Source organism: Hyaena hyaena, unplaced genomic scaffold (assembly GCF_003009895.1).
Source record: "Hyaena hyaena isolate Hyena2069 unplaced genomic scaffold, ASM300989v1 scaffold_112, whole genome shotgun sequence".
Taxonomy (NCBI): Eukaryota; Metazoa; Chordata; class Mammalia; order Carnivora; family Hyaenidae; genus Hyaena; species Hyaena hyaena.
In genome coordinates, this window is record NW_024080744.1 from 2,734,788 (window position 1) to 2,756,625 (window position 21,838).

Sequence of the window (21,838 nt, forward strand, 5' to 3'; positions counted from 1 at the left end):
CGTCCTTGGAAAAACACTCACCTGAGTGGTTAGTGCTGTGGGTCAGCTCCTCCCACAGCAGGAAGCCCTTCATTCCACGTCCCCTACCACTGTCTCTGGCCTCTACTCAAAGAATCACTGGCTTGGAGCGAGTAGTGCCTTAGTGGAAGTGATGTTCCAGAAGTGAATTACACGGTCTGCATGTGCAGAGTAGAACAGGATGGAAGGGGGCCCATAGAGAGACGGTTGGCAGAGTTGGTTGGTTTCAGGTGTTTCCAGAACCTAGAAGTGGTTTGCTTTAAATCCTCAATGAGGGTGCTGCTGCGTGTGGTGGTGATGATGGAAAGGAAGGGCCATGGATAACATACTTCGTCAAAGGAAGAATCCTTTTATTGTGGTGATTTAAAAATGTTCAACAGTTTATGCTTTTCACTGACTCAGACACAGGTCTGTCTAATCCTGACCTTATCTATTCCTGTCATCCTGTTATTCCGAAGGAATGTATTTTTCCTGACTTCGGGAGAGGAAATCCTGGGATAACTAACTGAAGGATATAGTATTAAAAAAAAAGTTCTGAGTTATGATATTTTCAAGCCTCTGGTTTGTTAGAGATGTTTAGATCATTGTATAAGCCTGAGTCACAACTGAACTTTTCAAGGTTCCTTTTTAGACTTAGGATTCTCTGATCTGTCTTGGAACTGAAAATAGCTTCTAGGAGGTTCACAGTCCCCACCGTCGTTGCTGGTCTGCCCAGCTGTGCCTCAAGTGAGGGGGAGACCACACCTGTGAGCTAGTGCACAGCTTGAGAATATGGGGCAGGCACAATCAGTGGCCCATGTGTCAGGAAGTCATAGAGGTGTGTCTTATGTAATAGAATTGTCATTGACCAGATATCCATTATCTGTGTCTCATTTTTCCATTAGATTCTTTGGCAAATATGAGGTCACCCTAGGATGCCATGTGGTCCATATATTCTCTCCCCCCCCCGCGCCTCGTCCCCCCCCCCGCGGCTCGTCCCCCCCCCCCGCAACGACAAAAGAATCATAACAAAAATATCAGAACGTGTAGATAAAAACTTCCTCATCCACCTTTCCTCACTGTAATCACTGTGAACACGTTAGGGTATATTCTTCCATTTTTTTTTTCCCCCCGTGTGAAAAGTAAACCTAGTCCTAGTTTTGCATGGATAAGACCAGGGCCTAGACCTTTTATTTAGCGTGTGATTCCTTTGTTATTTCCCTATAAACCGTGGGTTGAGAACATATTCCTTTATTAATGGATTCATTTCTACAGCATTTAAAATTTGTTTTCTGTTGTATGGAAGAGATAGTTTCCAACTTTCCACTATTCTGTCCTGTGGATATATGTGCTCAGACTTTATATTAAAATATTTTAAGTCACATCAGAGTCTTAGCCGGTTTGATTTCCTGTTAATAATTTTCCTGGCGTTAATACACCTAGATGCTCAGGGCTAGGTGTTTTGGGGCAACCAAAACACTTAATACCTGGCATATATGTTCTGCCAAGAGGGTAGATTTGATTTATAGTTAGGAGGGATGTGTTATGAATAGTTAATATAAAGCATTCTATAGCTCTTAGGAGGTAGAGAATAAAACTTTACTTTTTAGAAACCTATATGTATATAAACATGGAACAAAGAACTGAATTTGCAGTAATTTGTGGGGACCATTCACTTCATAATTCTATTTACATACTTGTATACTATCTAAGAATATTATGTTATGCTCTGATGCCTTCTAGAAAGAAGTTAATGCCTCTGGCTGTACACTGGGTTAGGTGCACATTGGGCATGTGAGTTAAATATGTTTTCCCTTCCCTATCTTTCTACCAAAGTCAAGGACCCTAAAAGGATTTTGCTACCTTCTCTGAAAATGTGAATTTTAGGAACCCGTCCTTACTTATCTTTTAAAGTTGACAGTTCTTGTTATGATCATGAAGTATCAAATAAAAAAAAGATTGATCTGTACTGTGTAAATTGTAGCTCTCTAACTTTATAGATTTCATGTGGATAGAAAAAAACTGAAGTGAAGCACATCACCTTTGAACAGTGGATGTTTCTTGGTGATAGGATTCTGAATAATTCAAACTTTGCTCCTGCTTTTCTGTATTTCCAGATTCCTAGAGTGAACATGTGTTGTATGTTATAATATATGGGGATGAGGGAATAAAAATACGGGACAGATATTTTTAGAAGGTTTCGCATGAGGGAGGGTGCGGTGGAGAGAGCCCACGAAGATAGGAGGGGGCAGTTACTTTTCCACTGAGAAGGAGGCTTGCCAAGCCTGAGGGAATTCTCCGACTCCACCCTGTACTTTTCAGAGCCAGAGTTTCTGAAGTCCTTTGTGCTAGTTAAGAACTAGCATGGTTAGCACAGCTAAGTAAGTATGTAACAGATTTCTATTATTAGTTTATCTTTGCGGAGTCTCATTTGATTGACGGAGAGTTCTCCACCCAGAAAGTTTGATTTATTTTGGCAGTTGGAAGAGGATTTTTTGGAGTGCCTCTTATCTAAAAAAAAAGTAAGGCCGGGGAACCTGCCTTTCCCCTACTCACTTAAAAAAAAAAAAATGTTTGGGTTGGTCCTGGTGAGCCGGCCTAATCTAGGGATTACTTAGCAAGCATGACCCGAGGGGCTGGTTCTGTAAATGTTGCCAAATCTGTTCCTTAACCACGTACAGGTCCTCCACCACCCTGTCCCACAGTTTGGGTTGACTGGTGGAAACTAGTTCCGTGACACCTGGACAAGCCCATACCCCTTAGGTCTTCACTTTATGTTGGACAGTGATTTGAAAATGTTTTCAGTACAAGCATTTAAACAATCAGACGGAGCAAAATAAATGCAATTACATCAAGTTTCTAAAAGTTAGCCTTTATCATTGTAAAAATTACAGTTGCTCATTGTAGGCGACTTTAAAAACTATAATAAGTACAAAGGAAAAATATAACTGACTCATTTCATTATCTGTAGGTTAAACATTGTTTACATTTTGACTATTTCATTTCAGTCTTTTACGATAAATAGATGTACATATACATTTGGACCAAACACTGGGAGCATTTCCTTCCGGTATTTCTGGTTTACTAAGTCTGTTTTGCAAAAGCGACTGCCTGTGGCTCCTAAGTGGTGTTATTTATGGTTGGCATGGGTGCAGATACCTTTTATTTTTACGGTGGCTGCCTTAAGTATTACACTTCTAATAAACCCATGTATGTGTTAATTGTGATATTCTTTGTTGCTGTGCCCAAATTGATTATTAGAGCCGGCAGGGACCTTGATGATGGAGTTCCGTCCTTTAATTAGAGAAATGAAAAAAACTATCCAGAAGGGTTGCCCTTTGCCCAATATCATTAAATTGTTTAAAGGTCTAAAAATATTACTGTAGGAAACAGCTGTTACCTCTCTTTTGCAGGTTGAGAAACTGGGGTATTGAGAATTTAATGAACACGGTTTTTTGAAACAACCAGACTGTGTGTTTTACATGCTTGGGAGGAGAACGAATTACCAGTAGTTTAGCAGTGTAGCATCGGATCGACAAAACTTATTTATTAACTGCATTTTCCAACCACCAGGTGATGGCTTTGAAGGCAGATGTAAACGGCCACCTTTCTTCCTCCCATATTTGTGCAGAAGTCCTTACTGATACGATGTTGACGATGCCTGCTTTTCTATTAGAAGTTAAAATAATTATATTTTTCCTTCGCAGTTAAACAAAATGGTCACTCTTTAAGGAAGCATAACTTTCAATAGAGATAATGAAGTGATTTTCGACGTTTTGATATTTTAAAGTGCGTATTCCATACTAACACGATTCATTTGGCTTTGAAAAGCAGTAGACTCTTGGAGTGTTTTACAGTATGAGAAAAAAATGTTATGGCTGTGTGTGCATGTGCGTGTGCGTGTGTGTCTGTATGTGTGTTTTAATTTTTTGAACAGAGCAATGTCCTGAGAGATTGGCTAGAAAAATGAAGTGAGGGGCGCCTGAGTGGCTCAGTTGGTTAAGCGTCCGACTTTGGCTCAGGTCATGATCTCACGGTTTGTGGGTTCGGGCCCCGCGTCGGGCTCTGTGCTGACAGCTAGCTCAGAGCCTGTTTCAGATTCTGTGTCTCCCTTTCTCTCTGACCCTCCCCTTCTCATGCTGTCTCTCTCTCAGAAATAAATAAAACATTAAAAAAAAAAAAAAAGAAACATGAAATGAAAGAGTTCACCATTTCAGCTTCACCTTGGGAAGAACCGGCCAGTGCTTGTGGGCAACGCTAGCTTCGTTGGCCCTGAAGGGGAGACAGTTAGGGCCTGTGAACGTGGCATTTAAGCGTTTCACTGACCTGCAGCCTTGGAAAAGCTCTCACTGGAACAACTCGAGGTGCTCTTAGCAAGGTCCGCTTCCTGTGTGAGTACCTATTGTGGAGCCCTGTGCTGAATGGGAGGTTTGTGAGCAGTGGTTTCTCACCAGCACACAATGCTGCCTCTGGGCAGTGTAAACACACATTTCGTCCGGGGTCAGCCTCCGCTCGGGGTCAGCCTGCCGGGGCCTGGCCAGGACGCCCTTGCAGAGAGAAAGATATTCTGGAGCTCCATTTATTTATAGTGGCCGGTGGAAAAGTAATAGGCTTGTTAAATCTATTTTTAAAAATAAAAGGGAAGTCTCTTTATCTCGTGTTGTTTGTTGAATGCAAATCAATTAGCCCTACGATATTTTAATTTTGCTAATTTGTTGCTCCAGGAGAAGAATGTCACTGTCTTACTGATTTGTCTGTATTTGAAAGTTGAGTTTCTTGTTTTAAGAGTCCTCCTTATGCCTCAGAAAACTTTTTTTGGATTCTTTGATGGAAGACCTAAAAGGCTGCGGCAAAAGAAAATAAGTTAGTGACCCTAGAAGATACTAGATCAAGTTGTCTCTGGATTTAGAATGAAATCCTTAAGCAGTGAATGGAGGTCTAGAGACCAGAGCAGGCACGATTCTTACTGGGGAATGGCAACACTTTTTTTTGGCCTTTATTCCTTGGACTTGATTTAAAAAAAAAATCATTTAAACTTTTATTAATAAAACAGAAGTAAATTCAGGGCAGCTGCTTTGTTCTTGCATCTTATCTGACCATATGCCGGGGCGGCTCAGTCAGTTGAGTGTCTGACTCTTGATTTTGGTTCAGGTCATGATCTCAGGGTCATGGGATTGAGCCCCGCATTGGGCTCTGCGCTGAGCGTGGAGCCTGCTTAAGAGTCTCTCTCCCTCTCTCTCCCCAGTTCATGTGCTCGCTCTCTCAAAAATGAAAAAAAAAAAAAGTGAGATTGAAATATCTAATAAAGTTAGATAAATGAAATTAAAAAGAGAACAAATTAAATACTAAAAGTCACAGAAATCTTTCCTTCTAATATCAGGGACCTCCTTTAATAGACTTTATTGTAACTCATTTGCAATCATAAGACATTCATCAAGATCAATCATAATCATATTGTACAACCAGCAAAGGAAAAAACTGAGGGAACTCATGGATATTTTTCATAGCTTCAATGTAAAGTCCAAGATCAAAAGGATGATTATCTTCTTTAAACTGGACCTAAGACACACACAGATGGTTGCCTTGGCTGTTAACTCTTCTAGCTACTTGCATGATTCCAGAGGTTTCATCATCAAGGGGCTCCATCAACTCAGTGGTCCCATTTTTTCCCTTCTCCAGCTGAAAGAATAACCTTTTTCCCAGTAGAATGGCTCCTTTCTAGCCTCCCTGCAGCCCAGCCGGGCGATGAACTGAGCTCCATGCTGGTGTTGATGTGTGACCTGGGGACTCTATCACGTCCACGATGATTGTTGTGTGATTATTTGCTTTGAATACAGGACAGGAGTCTGGTAGGAGCGGTTAAACAGGAGTCGCATCTAGTGGGCCTGGATCTACTGGAGCCTGGTCCTACCCTGTTCCTGAACTTCAGTTTCGCTGACCGTCCCTGCACAGGGGGACCTGGCCCTCAACATCCATTTTCTATCCCTCCAGCCTACTGATCTTACTTCCTTCAAGATTTTACCAGATGAGTTTATTTCACCAAAGCGCTTTGTTTTTTTTTAAGTTTATTTATTATTTCCAGGGAGAGAGAGCTAGTAGCGGAGGAGCAGAGACAAGAGAGGGAGGGAGGGAGACAATCCCAAACAGGCTCTGCACGGGCAGTGCAGGGCTCAAACCCACGAACAGTGAGCTCATGACCTGAGCTGAAATTAAGAGTGGGATACTTAACTGATTGGGCCACCCAGGTGCCCCTCACCAAAATGCTTTAAATTTTTTTTACTGTTTATTTTGAGACAGAGTACAAGCAAAGGTGGGGCAGAGAGAGAGGGAGACACAGAATCCAAAGCAGGCTGCAGGCTCTGAGCTGTCAGCACAGAGCCTGATGCGGGGGTTGAACCCATGAGCCATTAGATCATGGCCTGAGCCAAAGTCGGACACCTAACTGATGAGCAACCCAGGTGCCCCTCACCAAAGTGCTTTAAGGAGGGTGTCATAAAGTCCTGCGGAGGGAAATCCCAGCTAGAATTGGATAGCTTTTCGTCTGTATTAATGTTTTTTGTTCAAAATCTTTCAGGTGAATTGTGAATATTATAGACTATCATATAAAGACAGCAATCTTTGTCTACTAGAGAGTGAACTTGAAAGTTTCTTCTTTTTACATCTTAGCAGCTTAGTTTGGTGCAGTGGTTCTCAAAGTGTGGTGTGGGGGACCCTTGGGCATTCCTATAACCCTATTGTGGGGATGGTGAGGTGAAGAACTATTAATAACCCTAAAATGTTATTTGTCTTTTTCATTCTCCTGAGTTCTTCAGTGACATCAATGGCAGTATTTTTTGGTGTGTGTGTTTCATGTATTATCATTATGGAAAATATGAAAATTGAACATGGGTTTTGTATCAGAGTTGAAATTTAAAATCGTTTTGCTGGAAAGATTTTGAAGTCTTTTTTTTTGTTTAATGTTTATTTATTTTTGAGAGACAGAGAGCATGAGGAGGAGTGTAGACAGTATCTGAAGCAGGCTCCAGGCTCCAAGCTGTCAGCACAGAGCCTGACGCGGGGCTCAAAGCCATGAACTGTGAGATCATGACCTGAGCTAGAGACGGACACTTAACCGACTGAGCCCCCCAGGCGCCCCAAGATTTTGAAGTTTTAACAGAGTCCTCAGACTTAGAATTTGCAAGATTTCAGAATAAAAGTATCTTGCATTAAACAGAACTCAGATAAGTATTCATGAAATGAATACATTTTCTTAATAAATTATCTTAGTGTAATTAATGATGTTCTCATTATTCACAGGGAGTGTTTAGACTATAGGCTGGCACCATGCATTCAAACATTTAGATCCATCCATTTCCACATAAACCATGTGGATAGGAGTCATTATTTTCATCTGTTAAACCAACCGCCTTGATGCTCTGTGGTATGTGACAGGTTTTTTTTTTTCCTTGAAAAGAGGAAAATCTTTTTCCTAAAGAATTCCACATTTTTGTGTCTTAAAAAATTGTGGTCTAAATTAATACTGTGGTTGCATATATTATCTTAAATAAAAATCTTATTGTAATAAACTGAAGAAGCAAATAGATGTACCCTTACATGAGGCTTTGCACCTGCTAATTTGTTTCTTTGCGACTTTTGTCATTTCATGTGGATTTTCTGTTTCGGTATGTTATAAGCTCGAAGAAACACCTGGTGTTTGTTTTGTGTTTAGTCACATTAAGTGAAATACCAAGTTGCTTACGAGAATGTCATCAGTTGTAGTGATTCTTCAAGAAATAACAGCATGCTTATAAACTGATTTTCAGTATATCCTATACTATTCTCTTATTGACACCCATCCCCTTCCCTATAGAGGTTGAGAAGTAAATCAGATATTAAAAATTTTTTTTTGAGCCAACATCTACAGTTGTTAATGAAATGTCAGAAATATTTGAAATACATACTTAAGCATAAATCAGACACAACACCAACAGTCTTAAATGGTGCAGATTGTTTTCCATATAAAGAGTGTTATATGACATCTGGTTAAGTAAACAAAACTGGGTGTGAATTCTATAACATAAACATGGTTGAATTCTATATGAGCTGTTTAAAGAAACCGTTTTAGTATCCTCCTGGTTGATAAAAGTGAAGATTGAGGTAGGGGGCATGTTTTGAAGACAAATTCATCTTCTGGAACACTTAAGATGAGAAAAAAGGCCACAGCTGGGAAACCAAATTTGGACACTGGAGTTTGTCTCAGATGAAAGGTTTCAGAGAGCATGGAGGTCTGTCGACTTCGTGTTTCATCAGAAGTATCCAGTGTGGATCTAGTTTTAGTTACTGAGTATAATGTTTCATCGAAATGCTGCTTAACCCCATGCCTGTATTTCTAGAATCCTAGGATTCTAGTACAGTGCCTGGCACACAGTGGGTACTCAATAAATGCTGTTTAAACAACGGATGATAATTTTGTTTGGGCCGTTTTGTAATGCCATTTTAGAAGGTATCTTTCAACTAAGTCCTTTTGAGTTACTGAAAATAATAGACTCTCGAAACCCTTTGTATGGAAGGCCTCGTTCTAACAGCCTTCTCATCAGTAACTTGGTAAGCTGCCTTCCTTTGTGAAGTCATTTTGCTTTGGTAGTTAGTCCTGGCACATCTCGTTAAAAATCATCATGGAGGATATCACTTTAGTAGTTATGGTTTATGCAGGGATTTTTTTCCCCCCTCCCTGGTTAATTTTTAACCATCTAGACTACATTCTAATACAGTGAGTTTGCTTAACCTTCTTTAAGCTCCTTTAAAAATGTTTTAATATGGAAACCAACTTGACAATAAACTAGTAAAAAATGTTTTAAAAATTATTAAATCTGTATCTTGGTAAGGATACAGTAAAAAACTCAGAGTTGTAGCTGTTGTATAGGGAACAGTGGAGGATAGGAGAGAAATGTACTTCTAGTGAGTGTCTTTGAAAGTTACTTTTTGAACTTTGTGTCATGTACCTGTTCAGTTTAAAAAAAGGAAGGGGTGCCTGGGTGGTTCAGTCGGTTAAGAGTCAGACTTTGGCTCGGGCCGTGATCTCCCTACTCGTGGGATCGAGCCCCACGTTGGACTTTTCGCTGACAGCATGGAGCCTGCTTAGGATCCTTGGGGTGTGTGTCTCTCTCTCGTCTCTCTCTCTCTGCCTTTCCCCTGCTCATGCATGTGTGTGTGCATTCTCCCTCTCAAAAATAAACATTTAAGAAAAATAGAAAAGAAAGGGAGGTGCTTGGATGGCTCAGTCCATTAAGCATCCAAATCTTGATTTCTGCTCAGGTCATGATCTCATGGTTTGTGGGTTTGATCTGACAGCTCAGAGCCTCCTTGGGATTTTCACCCCCTCCTCCCCCCCACACCTTCTCTCTCTGCCCCTCCCCATCACCTCTCTTTCAGAATAAATAAACTTAAAAAAAAAAATAAAAAGGGGGAAAGAAATATAGTTGACACACAATAGTTCGTTAGTTGCAAGTGTACAACAGTGATTCAACAATGAGGAACATTGGGAAACACCATGATCATGGTTTATCTAATTTTTAAAACTACTAACCTATGGATTCTTCATCAGTTTTCCCACTTTGTGTTTCGCTGAGAGAATCTTGAATGTTATAATCAGTTGGCTATTCTTACCATCACTTTCTATTTGAGTCTCCTTGGGCAGATTACTCAATAGTTGCTCCATATGTAAAAGAGGAACACCGCCTACCTCACATGAATATTGTGGGGCTGGATGACATTAGTGTGAGGTGGTTCACAGTGCTTTGCCACCCTCCACAGCCAGACTAAAGATCTTCAGAGCTTTTCTTCTAACCCTTTCTCAGAAAGCAGTCAGTTTGGTGCTTGTAACACATTTTTACCCCCAAATAAAGAGTGCTTATTCATGGTTGTTAGGTAGTCAGTGGTTGCATAAATGTGAACTTAATTCATAGTATGTTCTGGGTTTTATTAAAGGGGAATCTAGAAGTCATGTTAAGGCACCCCTAATATAGATGCAGAAACTGAGACGCAGAGAGCCTGTGCAGGCATACCTTGAACCATAGAGGACAGGCAGCTCTGTGGGGGCTTCAGGCAGATGGTAGTGCCTGAGGGCTTAGTAAGGAGTGAACTTTTGGTGCTGGGAAGGAGGGCATGCTTTCTGACTTTACATCTCAGTCTCTCTCTACCTTCTCATGCACTTTGGAGGTAGGCTGGTGTGGTGGTGGGAAGTTTTAGCACTGGAGGGGGCTTTAGAAATGACCTTTCCGGTGGCATCTGGGTGGCTCAGTCGGTTAAACATCCAACTCTTAGTTTCAGCTCTGGTCGTGATCTCGCAGTTTCACGTTCTGTGCCAACAGTGCGGAGCCTGCTTGGGATCCCCCCCACTCTGTTTCTCTCTGTCCCTCCCCCACTCATGCCGTTTCGGTCTCTTTCAAAATAAATAAACTAAAAAAAAAAAAAAAAAAAAAATTTTCACTCTTGAACTATAATTTTCTAGATCTTTCTTCAATGCCCTATGGAAAATGATAAAAAGAAAGACCATACAAGTCAAGTCTAAATTTCATTGAAAATACCTATTTTCAGTGACTTGCCTCCATGGATAAAGTCACGTAGGGGAAGTTAGCTTGGATGTATGTGTGTGTAAATCAGGGCTCACAGCTTTGAAATGTTCCCTGTAGGTGCTAGAGTGTCGTTCTTTGGAGATCAGAGTTACTGTGCTGAGTGTAGCTGGAGTTGAGATGTTCTAATAAAAATGTCTAATTCCATATGTAAACTCCTTTAAACATTTAAAAACAGTGAACAAAGCAAACAAACATTCAGTGAGCTTTTTTGTAGATGGGTCCCCTTTCCTTTTAGTTAATATTTGCAGAACTGAGTTGTTAACGTGTATGTGAATGTGGATCTCAGGTCCAGAGATTGTAAATATACAGTGGTGTAACTTTTTTCCCTATAGGTTTTCTGTTTTCTTAAAGGTTTTGGGACATATTGGGCTATGGAAGCAACCTCTGTATTATTTACGGAGAATTATAAAAATAGCCTCAGGTTAGTATAGTGTTTACATATAATCTATAGGTATATAGACTTTCCTTCCCCTGCCAAAAATAGTGCCTTTTGGATAGGAGATTTTTAAAAAAAATTTTTAATGTTTATTTATTTTTGAGAGAGAGAGAGAGACAGACAGAGCACGAGTTGGGAGAGGGGCAGAGGGAGAGGGAGACACAGAATCTGAAACAGGCTTAAGGCTCTGAGCTGTCAGCACAGAGCCCGACGCAGGGCTCAAACTTGTGAATGGCGAGATCATGACCTAGGCTGCAGTCAGAGGCTTAATCAACTGAGCCACCCATGTGGCCATTTAAGCAAAGGCAAATTAAAAGTACACACAAAAAAGGATGTATGTATTCTTGAAGGCAAGGCCTATACATTAGACAACTTGGTGTCCCTCCTTGTTTCCCAGATCACAGTGGACAATTCTTTTTTACTTGCTGCTTAGGCCGTTACTTATTTTAATCCAGGGCAGTGGTGGTGGTTTTAATCTGAACGCAATTTCACAGGATTTCTGTGTGGATTTAAACACTGCACCTGAATGTCCTGTGTTTATAATTGGATGCAAAGCACAAGAATGTTTTTAAGGCTGAGAACTTTTTTAGACAACCGCGATTTAACTTCGCTAATGAACCCATATCAGACAAGAAGACAAATTCCAGACAATTTGTGCCTCGACCAGCCAGCTGGGTGCATACCTGCAGGTACTGCTCATGTCTCAAGAGGTTTTTCTGCTTGAACAGCGATCGCCCCTCCTCTCATTCACGTGGCAAGCCGTGGCAGGAGTCGTTCTTCCACAGCTGTGTGGAACTCAGCTGTAAAATTAGATTTCACTGGCATAAAAACACAGTGATTACCATCACTATTTGCTCAATACATTCTTTTTTCCAACATGTTACTTAGATCCTTCCGCCCTTTTATGCACAAGGCTCAGGTTCTACCTTCACAAGTAAGAGTAACCATAGGTGTTCAGAGTTTGAGTAAGCCTCCTTCTAGCTAGAGTTTAATTTGTGTTAAATTCAGCAGTGGTGCTTGAAACATGGTCTGTTAAGGGCAGAAAGGAACCTTAAAGGCTAATCTGTACTCTTGTCCTTTTATGAAAGGAGAAATTTCAAGTTCACAGTAAATGGGCAGACCCCGGATTAGAACTCAGATTTTGCAGTACTCAGTCCTGGAGTCCTACTGTGATACTTTTGACTGTAACACACTGGTCCTTTGAGCTCCTGGTAGTTGAGGAGCTGTGAAAATTTCAGATAAAAATCCAGAGTCCCTCTCCATATCCTTTTCTCTCCATCCCCCTCCCCCCAATTTAATTTGATTTATCAAAAAGCAAAGGGGTGTGTTTGTCTGTCCCCGAGTACCTTTCTAGCCCACGGTATGGGAGAGGTGAGGGCAAGAAAAAGCACTCAAACCACCCCCAGCTTCCTGTGTCCAGGTTCGTAAATGGCCACATGTTAATCTGTACGGGCAGAGCCAGGCCCAGGGCTGGGGCTGGTTTCTTGTTGCCGGGAAGGGAGAGGAAAGCTCTGTTCTCATAGTCGCAGGGAAGTGGTAACAACACATGTGTGCTGATCGATGGGCAGATTTTTCTCAATTCCAGGGGTAAAGATGATTGCATAGTGTTTCTGTTTTGTTTTATTCGCCCCCCCCCCCCATGGATGCTGTTGGTGTTTCCATAGTTATTATTAGAAAGCTGTTTCTTTCCAGTTTGCTCAGAAGGCTAGAAATGACCAGCATTTTCAGTTTCCAGGTCTTGAAATACCAGTCCAGGGGTTTACCTTTTAAAATGAGTGTGGAGCAGTAAGGAGAGAGGTTTTTCTGATGAGGAAGATAAACTAGCAAATGATACTTTGACATCACAGTAGGTGTAGGGATGTGTACAGCTAACTTTTTTCCTTCCCTCCCCTCCTCTCTCAGGCTCTCTCCCTCCTTCTTTGTCTTTCTAAATCTTGCTAATAAAGCTTACAAAGGGAGACCACACATTAGGAAGTTGTCAGTCTTTGTGACTGAGGGCATATGGGTATAAAGGCCACCCATATGAAGGGAGGTTCATGAACATAATTTTTCTTTGTTTCTTTTTTCTGTGCTCTATGATTCTCTGTCATAACCTGACTTTTCTACATTTTTTTCCCCCCTACGGCCACGGCACAGACAAATGTAAATCAGCTGCACAAATGTTTGTCATAATAAATTTTTATTAGACTTCACCATTTAGGAACTTGTAATTACTCATAGCATTAGCTACCTGAGAGTTACATTGTTTTAAAAGAACACAGTAATTTCTTAGTAACATCTTAGCACCCCATTGCCACAGCACAATGTGATAAAAGTAAAACCCCCTGTCTTCTATGATTGAAAAAGCTTGTCCTTTTTTCTTTTTGACCACTGCTAGGGGCCTTTGGAACAAGAAAAAGTTGCCTTTTCTTATTAGTATTCTATAAATGGTTAGAACATTTTTCTGGTACGTTTGTAACAATTTTCTAACCTGGCTCACAGTGTTAGAAGTCAATTGGTATTTTTAGTAGAGAAGGAAATTTTCTTGAAGTGTGAATCAAGCTGTGATTTTACTAATGTACCCATGACAGTATTTTTCTCAGGCTATAGAACAAGCATGTTGCAGACAAAATGTTTACATGCTGTTTAGATGTGAATGTGATTGGTTAATCTGTGTTTTCTTGGAAAAAATACAAACTTTATGGAATCAGAGTTATCTTCGTGGCATGAATTTGGAAAATTATTTATTAGATCAAAAAATCTAATTAGTATTACTTAGATTACTATTTTAATATTAACTAGTTTAATATTTATTAGGTTATTTATTTGCCCAGTTGCTTTATAAAAGATTCATGTAATTGAAGTGTTTTCATCAGTTTCCCATTCTTCAAGGAACCCATTTGATTCCTGAAAGTGCACTTGAAATTGCAGAATGGAAGCGAAAAGTTAACACTGATCACGAGCCTTCTTCTTACCAGTTTCCTTACGCCATCTACTTTTTAGACATTTCCCTGGGATAGTCTAGAAGGCAGTCAAAAAGCACACCAGAGCGTAGGTAAAGTGAGCCTGGGAGCCTGTGCCTCAGGGCAGAGTCCCCTCCTTCTCCTCCAGCTGTGCGGGCTCCTTTGGTTCTGAGGGCTATACTTTGTTCCTTTTGGTGGTGTAAAGTCTTTCTCTTGTCATCTGAAACTAATTTGTGTACTGTACTGCTAACTCACATCTTGAATTAATGTAAGGAAATTTGGGTCATCGGCCCATGGAGTGAGGGACCAGGACATTTTGTTACTAATTTGAAGGCCAGGTTCACCGATTTAAAAACTCTCCCAACAGCGATTAGGGCTTTGGATTTTTTTAAGTTAGAAAAGCTTCCTGGTATATAATTGCTTTCTCTGGCCTTTGGAAATGGATCTGCGGTTCTCTCATGAGAATCAGGTTTTTCATGAATTTGGCCAGTATGTTTCTGGGTATAGGCTGGGGCCAAAGTACCATGGAAAACCTTTTTAGACTTGGAGTAGGGGGAGCGAAATAAGAGGAAAAAGTAATAAGCCAGTTGCCTAGAGTAACGTAAAAACTGAAGACCTTTTGTAATACTCTTTTAAAATAAGGTGTTCGTTAAAAGCATTGGGGCATATTTGGACGGAGTTAAATGTCTTAACTAACAGTGAGCATCTGTTCATTTTGTTTCCCAGAGTTCCCAGCCTCCACCTCTGCTCTTAGCCCAGGACTTCTTCCCGAATGCTGGGCCTTGCTAGCAGGTAATGAAGGTGGCAAACGACTTGCGCTCGCAGGAGAGGGGGCAGTTAACCACAAGTGCTCATGTGGCATCCCTCCCCTGTCAGTCAGAAGACTCGAACTAGCTGGGCATGAAGCACTTGTGGTTTTAGTGTTAGGGTGTGTGGTTAGGGGGAGAGGTTGTGAAGGCCTGTGGTTGTTACTAAATTCTTTGAAATGGAAGTATGGGTAAGAACAAAATGAAGAAGAGGAGCAAAACCTTGGAGCTCTGTGTAAAAAAAAAAAAAAAATTCAGAGGATTAGAAAAAGGCATGGTAGTAGAGGTCATCTATTTTCCATTTTTAAATTCTCATTAGTTTTGTAGCACATTTATTCTTCCTTTGCAAAGAACAAGGTCCTTGCAAGAACTCCGTCGTGTGTGAGGGGGACAGTGAATCGTGGTGCAGCCCTGTCTGAAACACTTGAGTTGCGCGGTCCGTTTGGCCAGCCCACACACACATTTGTCTATGGGAGAAGGAACCCAGACCAGGGAAACGAGTGTTTTGTCAGGGTGGTTTCTCGTGAGACTTTCTGACTAAAACAAAGAACAGTTACAGCTCAGTTTTCCAGAGATCACACATCTGGCCATTTAGCTTCCCCTAGAGCTGATAATCTGCAAATGGTCAAGGAAGATGGTTCAAGGCACAAAGGGGTCCTTCAGTGTCCCCACAGAGACTGTTCCTTTCTACGTGTGTACATGACTAGCAGTCTGGCTTCCTAAGGAGCCCAAGGAAGAGGTAGGACAGGATCTGTTCCTGAAATATGGGGGCGTGTGGTTTGCGGTATTGCCTAATGAGAAAGAGGAAAAAACCCAAAAGGCAGGTGTGAATCTGAGATGTAAGGTCAAAGTACTTCCGTAACTCCTTAACACATCACCTTGTGACTGAACACGGTATTGTAGTCAATAATGATCCCACATCCCTGAGGAAAAATAAAGTGATGGCCAGCCTCCTCCATAATGAGGATGTGTAACTTCCATCCACAGTCATTACAAATAGAGTAAGTTTTGGTACTTACAGTTAACTGTTGGGATGGTAAGCATTCTACATTTCTTGCTTCATCTTTTCATTCCATTAAAAAGTCGTGTTGGAGGGCTCCTGGGTGGCCTAGTCGGTTAAGCGTCTGACTTTCGCTTAGGTCATGATCTCGCGGTTTGTGGGTTCGAGCCCCGCGTCAGGCTCTGTGCTGACTGCCAGCTCAGAACCTGGAGCCTATTTCAGAGTCCGTATTTCCCTCTCTCTCTGACCCTCCCCTGCTCATGCTGTCTCTCTCTCTCTCTCTCTCTCTCTCTCCTAGGGAAAAAAAAAAAAAAAGTCATGTTGGGTCTCTTGGGTGTGTCACATAGGTCTCCTCAAAGCAGCGGGGTTGAGGCACAGCTGTCCAAGTGGGGGACCAGTGCAGTTTGTTAGGGTGAACAGCCAAAACACAGGGACTCAGCTTTTCAGGAGCTGATCGATTGAGTGATTGATGCCTGGTAAGCCTTCCTAAGTCTTCTGGCTGCACTTAACCTTCATTTTTTCAAGTTGATATATTTTAGAGAGAGAGTGAGAGAGGGGAGGGGCAGAGAGAAAGGGATTGGATCAGAAGCGGGTCTGTGCTGACAGCAGACAACCCAGATGCGGGGCTCAAACTCACAAGCCATGAGATCATGAGCTGAGCCGAAGTCTGATGCTTAACTGCTTAACCGTCTGAGCCACCCAGGCGCCCCAGGATTTAACCTTCTTTAACTGCCAATGTTTAATGGCAGTGTGGCTTTCCCAATTTAATACCTGAATATTTGACTTTGCATTTTGTATTGGGAAAACTTGCTACATTTCCCCTCCTCATCACTGGGAAATAACCAAAAAGATACTAGCATGTATCCTAAGTTTTATGTTTTGCATCTGTGTTTTTCATTTTTTTTTTCAAGTCCCCTTCTTGCCTTTTCTCTTATCCTTCAGTCTGTGGCACTTAAATTGTTCTGTGATAATTTTAAGGGACAGCTTGGAGGCAGTTTCTTTGCTAAATAGCTGGACATTATCTTGCTTAGAGGTAACTTTTTGAGTTTTTTCAATATATCTCTTGCGTTTCAGGCAAATGACACTCTCCTGTGTGTATGTATGGAATCTAGAAATGGGAATTTAAATATTGCCAGCTGCGTGTACCACCCCACCTAGATGACTCTCTTACCTAATGTTCCACCCTGGAGAAAGTCTGGTTTACCTCTGATAAAACTCTCCAGGATTAGAAAACAGGCCTTGGATTTTAGCAAGCCGGTGGCCTAGGAAAAAAGAGGGTCAATCAGCAGCTTTGATTATGGAGAAAGGAGACTGTGTGCCAGGGTTCACAGTGGTTTTCTATTCACTATATTCATTCTTCCATTTTCCTCCATGATTAACAGTGTGGTTGAGTTTAGACATGAGGAGTGTGTAATGTTTATACATTCTCACTGATTGCTGTCTGAGTGATTGTCACATAGTCGACTTTCTTTTATGTACAGTTCCTCCTGCCTTCCCATCCCTGGCTCCCCTCTGCGGTCTGCAATATCCACTGTACATCTGTGAGGTAGACAATCCACTGTAGTAGAGGGGGAAGAAAAAAAGGATTCAAGCATCCTTTTTTCTTTATAGAATAGTTGCATTACTAGAGTTGCCTGTACAGTGTTTCAAAAGCAAATACAGTGATCTTTTTTTGCTAGTTGACTTGGGTTTCTTTGGGTGTTTTTGCAACTCAGGTGGGCCCCATACTCTCCCATCCTGTGTCTGTCTGTAGGACCTTTGTGGGCCTCTGGTCTATCCCCTTATCCCAGAGCTGCAGAGCCTCCAGTTTAACTCCATAATTTGGACCTGACCTCTGTGCTTAAGAGGGTCACCTGGCAGGAACGGATTGCTGTGTCCTGTTAATAGCGAGTCCCAGTGTCTAACATGGCACCCACCAGGAGTTTTCTTCAATTGGAGCTGTCAATGTACGATACAATGTTGGTTTTGAGATATTCTTTGGTATTAGGGCCAGGGGACCAGGAACACTTGAGTTTTGTTTCGGATTACAACTGTCTCCTGCTACCCAGTACCTGCACTTATCCCCAAGGGACGGGGAGAAATAGGAATAAAATAGCACTGGTTAATTGGTTAATTGGATCTGAGTCTCAGCCCCAATACTGAAAAATTAGGCAGCTGAGTTATGGACCAGTGGAGTGTAAGTAGCTTTGGCCCAAAGCAGGTCCTAACTAAGGACCTCAGTCCTGGACCCCCTCCTTCTAGCCGCCCCCCCCCCCCCATCATTATTGACTATTCTCTGGCTTAGTGGCAGGACCTCCAGACTGAAAGGAACTATGGGCGGGCTCTGAAGTTGGTTTTTTCCTCATTGGGTAAGAAAAGAGGTGCGGGCCCCATCCTTACGCTCGGCTGTGAGATGACTGGGACTGCTCATGTGGCAAAGGGCTTTGACCCCTCACTACTTCAGCAGAGAAGGGAGAGAAGACAGGGCCATCATCTGTTCCAGCAAGTACTTTGGAGCTCTTCCCAGTGGGGGGCGGGGTGGGGAAGAGTGAAGAAAAGATGGAGCAGAGTGCTTCTTTACCCCAGAGGCTTTATACTCAGACCCCTGATGTAAATTACTGCCCTGTTTATCCGACCTGCAGTTCGGAAGAAACGTGAAGTAAAACATTCCACTTAAGAAACAAGCCTGTGTCATATCAGCAGTCTGGAGAAAGTAGCTGTCCTTTCCTCATGCACGAGTAGGATTAAGCATTGGGAGTACAATTGAAATGGACATCAGTTCTCCATCATTTGACCTCCTCAAACAGTGATGTCCTGATGGTGTCAATGGAGTTACCTTGATTAATTTTATTGTGCAAGAATCTGTTTCCTTCATCAGGATAAACTACTGGGCTTTAGGGTTTGTACCTTTATTTGCTTAGGAACTGAGTAATTACCTCATAAAACAGCATGATGGTACTATTAACACTGAATTATAAGACCTGTTATTATAGAATGTGCTTCCCTAGTTGGGACAAGACTTCGTTGTTTGGTGCTTAAAATAATTAGCTTCTCCAAATGGGGTTATAATGAATAGTGTAAAATTTTACCTATTTAAAGTAAAAATGTTTACAGTCTCTCGGGTGGGTTTTATGCATCATTTGATATTTCCAGGAAAGGATTTCCTTTTGGGTGGGATTGTGGGAGAGGGAAGTATATTTAATATTCAGAATGGAAGGGTTTATGAATAAGAATTTTTTTTTTCCTGTCACACCCATCTGGGACAAATTGGAGACGGTCATTAAAGGATCTGTCCCACTGTTTTGCTCTCAATTTGGTTATTGAGTATTAAAGTGTTCATTGATCAAATATCCTTGAATTTGATATTTGGGGGGACTTTTTTTTATGAATGATAAGAAGTTTATGTGGCTTTATTTCTGAGTGGACTTAATTTGTATGTATTTGTTGTCTCTTTGCACATACTATTAAACTTTCTGTGCCGTAAATTTTTAGGCATAAGTGAAGGACATTTAAACACTTCTTAAAGAACAAATTATAATTCTGTATAGCAATTTGTTATTGTTTTCAGACTATTGTATTGGAAAGATAGTTATTGGTACCAGGTACCATTTTGGAAATAGTGTGCACTTCGTGCTGTTTTGAATACTCGTGTGAAAATCATTTATCTCATAAAGCAGGGTAGTCTGCCTGTCAGCCCTGCGCTGTGCAAGGTGTCTTGGGTTCTGTCTGGGATATGGGGAAGTTTAAGATCTGCACAGCAATAAAGATATAAATACACAGCAGGTTAAATTCAATTCAAGGAAATGACGAAAGAGAGAGATAATTAGAACATGATTAATTACCAAATTAATGGCAAGGTCAGAAATTGTAACAATTGCAGTACAACCTTTGTTAACCTGCTTGGATTAACTGCTTATGAACAGTATTTTGATCCTAATGCAAGGGAACACCTGTTTTTATAGGTCATCCTCTTTGGCCTTATTTTCTGTAATTAAAGATAATGATACCACCAGTTTTTGTTTGACACTTGACCTTCTCACAGTTTTGTCTCATTTTAGATCCAAAAAGATCCCTGGGGTAGGTTAGTTACTATTATTCATATATTTTAAAAATTTGTAACTAAAAGATGAAGTTTAGGTCCAGGAGGAGACTCAAGTCGGTGGTCTCCTAGTTCAGGTTGTTTTCTTGCTTTCGCTTTACCCTCCTGGGGTACTGACACAATAATGCAGCACTCTAGGGGCGCCTGAGTGGCTCAGTCGGTTAAACATCTGACTTCGGCTCAGGTCATGATCTCATGGTTCATGGGTTAAGCCCCATATTGGGCTCTGTGCTGACAGTTCAGAGCATGGAGCCTGCCCAGATTCTGTGTCTCTCTGCCCCTTCCCCGCTTGTTCTCTGTCTCTCTTTCAAAAATAAAAATTAAAAAAACTTAAAAAAAAAAAAAATGCAGCACTCTGTTATTACAGTGATTTGACTTTCAGCTAGTGCATTTAAATTGCTGACTTGTTATAGGTGACTTTTCGGGGTCCTGAGTCCTTTTTAAAAGATGGCGGTTCTTTTGCAGGAAGCCAGTTGAGGGAAATTCTCCATGAATGTACGTCACAATGATGATGACCGACCAAATCCCTCTGGAACTGCCACCATTGCTGAACGGAGAGGTAGCCATGATGCCTCACTTGGTGAATGGAGATGCAGCCCAGCAGGTTGGTGCAGTAAGGGGAATTTAATTGCCGTTGTGTGAGTGCAAAACGTTAGCCCAGTCATTGTTTTCGCTTGAGATTCAGAGTTCTGTGATTTTGAACATTAATAGTTCCAGAGGTAGGTGGTGGTGGTGTAGAATTACTGTATGCTTTTTTAAAAATAACCCATTATGTTTTCTGATAACAGCAAATCTGACCTCATTCAGTTAGTATTCCTGTTGAAGCATCAAAAAATGTATGATTTTGGAATGAATCATTTTGAAAATATGTACACGTCTTTGGAATAAAATGTCTGTTTATTTCATGCCCCATATTATGCTTGACTGGTTTGCATGGTCCCCCGCAGCAGGACACTCAGAGGGAGGGTTAGGTTTTGATCTCACACGGGGGCGAATGACCTCAGCAAGATGCACAGGCCCGTGTGAACCCTCCCTGGCTCTGGAGCCGCCCTTCCAAACGCAGAGCCCGCTGCTCAGAAGATGGTGGTGCTTCTTTTCTGTAAAACTTCCTGGTCAGTATTATTGAATGCTACCGAGTAGAAAAGATATTTCTGAACTCATTCATGTAGACTTGAGAAGAGAGAGATTTAAGTGGTAAGTAAAACTGTAAGAAAATTATTAGATGAGTTGTTCTGATAACAGATTTTTTTTTTTATTGACCGCAAAAGCTGGGTCTGCTCAGTCTTCTACTAGATAAATAGCATTTTGCCTTTGTGCATTCTTTAGAAGCGTAAACTTTTTCTGTCTTAGGAAAGGTAGAATTGGGAACAATTACTTGAAAAATATTTACCCAAACTCTTATCACTAATTCAAATGAGTTAATCAGCCATTCAGATGATGTCAGTACATGCCCACTTCCCTCCCCGCAGTCTGTCTAGGATCCTAACACCCTTTCTCCATCATAGCACATTCATATTATGTCTCTGCCTCTATGGATCGTACTTTGCTGCCTAATATATTTATATTACTTTCTTCTGCTTTAGACCATGAACCTCTCAAGAATAAGGACTATCTCATGGTGCTCAGTAACTGTTTGTTGGTTGCATGAATTTCACCCCTTCTCACCTCTGATACAGGCATCTCCCTTCCTAACTCTTCAGTCTGTCTCTCTCTGTGCTGGATCATTGCCACCAAACACACTGTGTAGTGTCTTTTACCTCAGCTGCACAGCAGCTACCTCATTCGCCCACCCAACGAAATGAGACCCTCTCCCTTGACTCCACAGCCCTTCGCAGTTCCCACCTCCGGTCTCTGCTCCGTTGTAGCAGGTCGTCTCTAAGCAGAGCCTCCGCCTCCTTAGCTCCACTGCTCTTCAACCCCGGTGTCCTCGCTTGGATCTTCTCACCGCATGCTCCCAAGCCTGTCA

The 21,838-nt window shown here is 41.5% G+C and overlaps 1 protein-coding gene across 4 annotated transcripts in view; it reads left to right on the top strand.

Moving 5' to 3' along the window:
- The window catches only part of FNDC3B (fibronectin type III domain containing 3B), a 356,123-nt gene that overhangs the window by 58,168 nt on the left and 276,117 nt on the right, over positions 1-21,838 (top strand). For 3 of the 4 annotated variants that reach the window (XM_039236525.1, XM_039236526.1, XM_039236528.1), the window contains exon 2: positions 20,338-20,476. In XM_039236525.1, coding sequence (XP_039092456.1) covers positions 20,366-20,476 — 111 coding nt within the window. In that variant the 5' untranslated portion in view covers positions 20,338-20,365. Of the gene's footprint in view, positions 1-14,757; positions 14,781-20,337; positions 20,477-21,838 lie in introns of those variants that run through there. The other variant, XM_039236527.1, reaches the window with a different exon arrangement.